Here is a 7,629-nt window from a genome sequence, read left to right on the forward strand (position 1 = left end):
GTCCTGGACCCGGTGGCTTAAAACTCACGCCGGGCGTGTGTGCGTGCGTGCCCAAGATCCCGAGAGGAGAATGGAGGAGAGAGGATTGAGGCGTGACCATCCCCCCTGGGGGGTGATTTCTCGCTTTCTGTCTCTATGTCTCTCTCTGTCTGTCTGGCGAGCGCACGCGCCCTACAGTGAAAATCTCTCAAAAAAAAAAAAAAGAAAAAAAAAAGATTTTACTTATGGGTGCCTATTCAGTGACAACTTCTCTGATATCCCTAAAGTTAAACCCCTGGGGCCAGACAGTGGTGCAGCAGTAACACAAAGCTCTGTGGACTGATCCATACGGGAGTGTTTCCATATGTTCAAGTCCAGAAAACTCCACGAGGACACAGTCACACACCAGTCCATGACCATGGGCTGGCTGAAGCCTGGGGGTGGGCCACAGTGGTGTCACCCCCTGTTGGAGGTGCTGTGTCTTTCTCGCTCATGGAAGAAACAGACTTTACAACTGGACCCTGCACCCCACACCTATACTTTAGTTTTGTGTGCAGCAACACTGCCCCCCCTTGGTCTGATGCCCTAGGGCCTTGGCTGGTCTTCCGCTGGAACCCTTGGCCCATGTGTTTTCTGGGCCAGCTCCTTCTCCTCATGCAGGTCTCTGTGCAAACATTGCTCGAGGGACCCACTCCCCCACCTCCAACAATTACATTTTCATCCCGTCTTTATAGCACATATCACGGTTGGAAATGATCTCGTTTATTCGCTTCCCAGTTCATCTTCTACTCAAGGAGAATGTGAGCCCCGTAGGGGCAGGGATGTTTTCAGCTGTGTTCACCGCTGTACCCCAGCTCCACACCAGACTAGGCAAAGGGTATAATGGGGTCTGCAGAAGCAGGTACCATGTTCTCCAAAGGAACATGGTTCTGCTCTGAGATTGTTGTACTGACTGCAAAGATTTCAGGTGGGGGTAGCTGGGGCTTGGTACCCAGGAGAATGGGGACTGATGGAGGAGTTGGGCACAGGTCACCCCTTAGATTCAGTGTTGAGGCCCTAGGTGGGGGTGGTAGAACTCAGGTCCTTGAGGGAGGCGCTGCTACTCCACAGGCATGGACAGGGGGTGGGGGCTGGGCCAGGCCCGTATACGATGACTCTCTCTTCCTCCATCTTCTATCTTCTGGGCCTCAACACTGTCTGTCTTGATCCTCATGTACTGGTGGTCTGAGTGTCCAGGAGCTCAGGCTGGGCATTGAGTGTGGGCGGTGCAGGGCCCTGGGCCAGGACCACGGCTACGTCAGACCCTCCGCAGATGATGGTGAAGGTTTGGGATTCCTCAGGTCCAGGGAGCTGGGTCATCCCAAGCAAAGACACAGTAGAGAGAGGGAGCACATGGGTATGGGGAAGAGAGAGATGGACAGACAGAATGGTGAGGGACAGAGAGGCCAGGGTATCAGGAAACAGAGGTGGGGACAGAGACATATGGGGAGACAGGGGCACAGACAGGAGATCCAGAGATGTTCAAGGGTGAGGAAAAGTTTATGAGGAAACAGTGCACTCACCCCGGGGTGCAGAAAGACCATGAATGTGGGGGAGAGGAGGAGACAGAGAGTGGGTGTGGGAGGGGAGGCAGAGAGAAAGTGACTGTCAGCCCAGGGACCCTGCAGGCTCTGTGAAGAGCCCCAGGCCTGAGTCTGAGCTCTGTCCCTGCTTCCCCTCCCAGTGCCCCAGGTCACAGCCAGGTGCTGCTCCCGCTCACTCTTACCTGGTGCTGCAGGATCTGCTGAGCCTTCGGGAAAGACCAGAAATTATTTTAAAGCACTATCGAGGTCAAACAGATGGTATCTATGGGTCATGTCCAGCCCACTGGCCGTCAGGGTGTGATGTCCTAGCTAGACTGGGGGCTCCTTTCTGAACCACCCCCTCCCATGAGTCTTGCATCCATACCTCTCTCATCGAGGCATCCAGGGATGCCGCATCAATCTCTAGGGAACATCGAGTGTGGCCCTGGGTTTTTAACAGGAGAAAGGCCTGGTTAAACTATGGTTTTGGGGGCCAGCAGGTAGTGTAGTGGTTAAAGCACTGGACTCCCACATGGTCAATTGCAGTTTGAGTCCTGGACCCTGCAGCTTGAAACTCACGCTGGACACATATGCATGCATGTCCAAAATCCTGAGAGGAGAATGGAAGAGTGAACCAGCAGTTAGCGCAATGGCTATGTCGCTGGACTCCCACGTAGTCAACCACGGTTCACGTCCCAGACCCAGTGGCTTAAAACTCATGCCGGGTGTGTGTACGTGCTTGCCCAAGATCCTGAGAGGAGAATGGAGGAGAAGGGATTGTGGCGTGGCCATCCCCCCTGGGGGGTGATTTCTCGTTTTCTGTCTCGAAGAGATGGGATTGTGGTGTGGCCATCCTGGGGGCGGGAGAGGGATGGGGGGGTAGGGAGGTTTCCTCACTTTCTGTCTCTGTGTCTCTAGTGAGCACACACTCCCTATAACAAAAATCTCTTAAAAATAATAAAAAATAGTAATCTTCAGAAATGGGGACAGCACATGGTATAATGGTTACATTGCTGGACTTCCACATAGTTGACCACAGGTCAAGTCCCAGACCCAGCAGCTTAAAATTCACACCGGGTGCATGTGCATGCATGCCTAAAATCCCAAGAAGAGAACGAGGAGAAGGGATTGCAGTGTGGCCATCCTTGCTGCGGGGTGATGTGTTTGTCTCACTGTTTGTCTCTCTGGTGAGAGCATGTGCCCTTAGCAAAAATCTCTTTTTAAAAAAATGAACTATGATTTCCAGATATGACAATGCCTTCCACCCAAAAATAACAGTAAAATTTGGGGGCAGAAGGGCTTTGGACGCGGCCTGGGAGACACATGTTCAGGGGTGCACACTTTCACTAGGAACTGGGCAGGGAGCTCTCCAATAGGAGAGACCGCACCTGGTTTTGGATCCTGGTTCTGTAACTTACAGGTTACCTGACTTTGGGCAGGCTGCGGACTGCTCTATGCCTCAGTTTTTTCATCTTGAAAATGGGGACATCTATGGTGAGTTCTTGTGAGTTACTGCTCCAACTGAATACTTAAATACACTAGTATTAATAAATGGAGCAGTCATTACTCAGCTCCTACCAATAGTTGCTCGGCACGGTTAGATTGATGTTTTTGGAAACGTGGGTATAAAGTGTTCACTTAAATATCAGACTTCAGTTTCAACAATAGCACGCAGTGGGCTTGCCAGGCCCCGCGGGCCCAAGGCACTCACCGGGCGCTGCAGGCCCCGGCGGGCCCGCGCCAGCAGGCTCTCCCTGCATAGCAGCTGCTCTAGAGCCCGCAGCTGGGCCTTGTGCCGCTCCTGGCGCTGCTGTAGCCTCCGCACCCGCCGCTGCAGCGCTCCCAGCATCGCGCCCAGCCCGGCCCGGGTGTGATGGACCGGCACTTCAGGCTCCGGCTGGGCGGGAGCAGGTGGAAGGGGCAGAGGGGTCAGAAGCACGGTGGCTGCAGTCTCTGGGGGCCCAGCTGCGGACCCCAGCACCAATAAGTGCACTGAGCCAGAAGCGGGGGCGGCGGGGCTCCGGGACGGGGGCGTAATCTCCTGCGGAGGAGGCGGTGCAGCTGGTTTCTCAGTGTTGCCTCGAGTAGTCCGCTGGCTCTGGAAAACAGGACGTGGGGTGCAGGGAATCAGGGCCAGACTCCCAGGGCCTTTTCTCAGGAGGTAAGGGTTTTAGAGGTGTGGGGGGGTCAATCTCCAAGGGGGACTCCTTAGGTAAGGTCAGACTTCAGGGAGAAACTTCCCTCAGAAGGTGCTGAGGGTCTGACTCGAGGAGAAACTTCTTTAGCAGTGAAGAGCTGGAGTGAGCACAGGTGGGAAGGCTAGGGGGTCAGCTCCAGCTGTAAGCCCTCCTAGAGCTCACCTTGGAGGTAGGCGCCCGAGAGAAGATGGAGGGCACTGCATCTGGCCGCAGGTAGCGCACGCCCCAGCGCCACTGGAAGCAGGAGGGGGTGAAGTGCTCGCTGCACAAATGCTGGTGGCAGCTGGGCACCCAGTGCTCACGGCCCATGTGCTGCAGCCAAGCCTGCAGCCGGGGACCATCCTTCAGTGGGAACCTGCAGGGGTGGCAGGGTGGCCAGGTCAGCACTAGCAGGTGCAGAGGCACCCTTCCTGAGGTCCCTGGATGCCAAGCCTGCATCTCCCCAGGGGCCAGGAATTGGCCCTGCCTCCACCCAGGCTTTCTCTACCTTCTACCCACACTCCACCCCTTGAGTCCACTTTTTAAATGTCCAGCATTAGCCCAGCACACTCCCTGCACCACCCTGTCCCTCCTTTCCAGCCTCCTTTAAAAAAGAAAGAGGGGCCAGCAGGTGGCATGGTGGTAAGGTGCTGAACTTCCACATGGCCAACTGAGGTTCAAGTCCTGGACCTGGTGGTTTGCTTTCTCACTTTCTCTCTTTTTCTCTCTCTGGTACCCTACAGCAAATGAAATAATAATTAAATTAAATTAAAATAAATAATTATTTGAAAGAAGAAAGAAAAATAGATTTTAAGACAATGGGGGGGCACCAACAGGTGGCAGGATGGTTAAGGCATGGACACTCCCCCACATGGCCAACCATGGTTTGAGTCCTGGACCTGGTGGCTTGCTTTCTCACTTTCCCTCTTGCTCTTGCTCTCTCTGTGTGTCTTTCTCTGGTCAAGTTAAAAAAAATAGGGAACTAGCAGTTAGCGTAATGGCTATGTCGCTGGACTCCCACGTAGTCGACTGCGGTTCGAGTCCCGGACTCGGTGGCTTAAAACTCACGCCGGGCGTGTGTGCGTGCATGCCCAAGATCCCAAGAGGAGAATGGAGAAGGGATTGTGGCGTGGCCATCCTCCCGGGGGGGGGTGATTTCTCGCTTTCTGTCTCTATGTCTTTCTCTGTCTGTCTGGCGAGTGCACGCACCCTATAGCAAAGACCTCTCCAAAAAAAAAAGTTAAAAAAATAAAATGAATAAGTAACATTAAATTAATAATTCTTTAAAAAAGACAATGGGGGAATTGAACATAAATGATATTTGAAATTAATTTTTAATTTTTTTTTGGAGAGGTTTTTGCTATAGGGTGCATGTGCTCGCCAAAAAGACAGAGAGAAACAGAGAGACAGAAAGCGAGAAATCACCTCCCAGGGGGGATGGCCATGCCGCAATCCCTTCTCCTCCATTCTCCTCTCGGGATCTTGGGCACGCACGCACACGCACCCAGCGTGAGTTTAAGCCACCAGGTCCAGGACTCGAACCGTGGCCGACTACATGGGAGTCCTGCGACATAGCCATTACGCTAACTGTTGGTCCCTATTTGAAATTAATTTTGCTGAGTGTGATGACTGTATTGGTTTGTCTCTAAAACAGTCTCTCTCTCTCTCTCTCTCTCTGTAGGGACTGGAATTTGAACATTGGTTAGCCACATGAGATCTGGCTCCCTTAACTACTTGGCTGTAGGGCCCGCCTAAAATAGTCTTCTATTAGAAAAACATTCTAAAATATATATGGATAAAAGACCTGATGTCTGAAATTTACTTTAAAATATGTGCACAGGGACCAGTAGATGGTGTAATGTTTACATTGCTGAACTCCCACATAGTTGACTGTGGTTCGAGTCCTGGATCCGGCGGTTTAAAACTCACAGTAGTCATGTATGTGTGCATGCCCAAAATCCCAAGAGGAGAATTGAGGAGAAGGGATTGTGGCTGGGCCATCCCCCTAGGGAGGGAGGTGATTCCTCGCTTTTTGTCTCTCTGTCTCTCCAGCAAACACATGTGCCCTATAGCAAAAATCTAATAAATATACAAATAGGTTATTAAAATACTGTGAAAAAGAACTTAGAGGTATGTGAAAAGGTATGAAACAGAGTGGCAAAATGTTGGTAACTGGTGAAGTTGTGTGAGAGATACTGCAGATTTATTATACTATTCAATTTTTTGTATGCCTGCAAATACCTGTTAAAAAGTTTTTAAACATGGGGACCAGCAGTTGGCATAATGGCTATGTCGCTGGACTCCCATGTAGTCGACCACAGTCTGGGTCCTGTATCCAGTGGCTTAAACTCACGCCGGGCGCGTGTGCGTGCGTGCCCAAGATCCCAAGAGGAGAATGGAGGAGAAGGGATTGCGGCGTGGCCATCCCCCCTGGGGGGTGATTTCTCACTTTTCATCTCTCTTTCTGGTGAGTGCACACGCCCTATAGCAAAAACCTCTCCAAAAAAAAAAAGAATACAATTAAAAAAAAAAAAGCTCCTTACGATCTACAAGGGCAGGAACACATGTTGGGGACAGGTTTCACTAGAAGACAAGAGCAGTAGGGCACTTTTAGAGGTGCCCCATCAAACCCTACCCACTGTCACTGGGAAAGCTTTTATTTAGTTCAATTTTTTTAAAGAATTATTTTATCGATATTTATTTATTTATATTTGACCAGAGAGGCGGGCAGAGTGAGAGAGAGAGAAAGAAAGAGAGAGAGCGAGAAAGCCACGAGGTCTTGGACTTGAACCATGGTCAGCCATGTGGGAGTCAAGTGACATAGCCCTTACGCTAACTGCTAGTCCCACAATTTACCTTTTTAAATATACCTTATATCTAGCAACCTTGCTGACTTTATTCTAATAATTTATCTGTAGGGACCAGCAGTTGACGTAATGGCTATGTCGCTAGACTCTCATGTAGTTGACTGTAGTTTGAGACCCAGACCCAGTGGCTTAAACTCACGCTGGGTGCATGTGCGTGTGTGCCCAAGATCCTGAGAGGAGAATGAAGGACAAGAGATTGCGGAGTGGCTATCCCTTCTAGGAGGTGATTTCTTGCTTTCTGTCTCTCTGTCTCTCTGGAGAGTGCACACACCCTATAGCAAAAACCTCTCTAATAAATAAGTAAATAAACAGTCTGTAGACATTTCTTTTTTGATTTTCTATAACAGTCATGTCAAGTGTCAATAGTGACCACTTTATTTTTCTGTTTCAAACCTCTTTTTAATCTGAAAAATATTATTGGGGCCAGCAGGTGGTGTAGCAGTTAAGGTGCTAGACTCCCACGTGGCTGACAGCGGTTCCAGTTCAGACCCGGCAGTTTTAAACTCATGCTGGGCACGTATGAGTGCATGCCCAAAATACCCAGAAAAGAATGGAGGAGAAGGGATTGCGGCGTGACCATCCCCTCTGGGGGGTGATTTCTCGCTTTCTGTCTCTATGTCTCTCTCTGTCTTTCTGGTGAGCACATGTGCCCTATAGCAAAAATCTTCAAAAAAAAAAAAAATGTCCCTGTTGGAAGGCCTGTCTGTCTCTCTCACTTGGAAGAAATAAACTTGAAAAAAACAAGCATATATTCAAATTAGCTTTTATTTTCATAAAGAAGCCATGGAAGGGCTGGCCCTATGACCTGGTGGTCAAAAGAGCCAGATCCTACAAGGCCAATAACTGCAGTTGGAATCCCAGCCCTGGGTAGCTTGAAAAACACACCAGGTGCATGTCCACAGTCCCAATAGGATGAAGAAGTGGAAGACGCGGGATTGTGGCACATCCCACTAGGAGGTACTTTCTCTCCCTTTCTTTTTTTTTTGGAGAGGTTTTCACTATAGGGCGCGTGCGCTCGCCAGCCAGACAGAGAGAGACATAGAG

General features: G+C 50.5%; 1 protein-coding gene across 3 annotated transcripts in view; it reads right to left on the minus strand.

Annotated features, from left to right (window-relative positions):
- Positions 1-291: 291 nt before the first annotated feature.
- Positions 292-7,629, minus strand: part of THAP8 (THAP domain containing 8) — a 16,865-nt gene continuing 9,527 nt past the window's right edge. Inside the window, exons 2-6 of one of the 3 annotated variants that reach the window (XM_006171682.3) lie at positions 3,902-4,094; positions 3,253-3,639; positions 1,927-1,986; positions 1,745-1,768; positions 292-1,329 (exon numbers count right to left, since the gene is read on the minus strand). In XM_006171682.3, coding sequence (XP_006171744.1) covers positions 1,189-1,329; positions 1,745-1,768; positions 1,927-1,986; positions 3,253-3,639; positions 3,902-4,094 — 805 coding nt within the window. In that variant the 3' untranslated portion in view covers positions 292-1,188. The remainder of the gene's footprint in view (positions 1,330-1,744; positions 1,769-1,926; positions 1,987-3,252; positions 3,640-3,901; positions 4,095-7,629) is intronic. The other 2 variants (XM_006171683.3, XM_006171684.3) reach the window with 2 other exon arrangements.

This window comes from Tupaia chinensis, unplaced genomic scaffold, assembly GCF_000334495.1.
Source record: "Tupaia chinensis unplaced genomic scaffold, TupChi_1.0 Scaffold149922_1, whole genome shotgun sequence".
Lineage (NCBI taxonomy): Eukaryota > Metazoa > Chordata > Mammalia > Scandentia > Tupaiidae > Tupaia > Tupaia belangeri.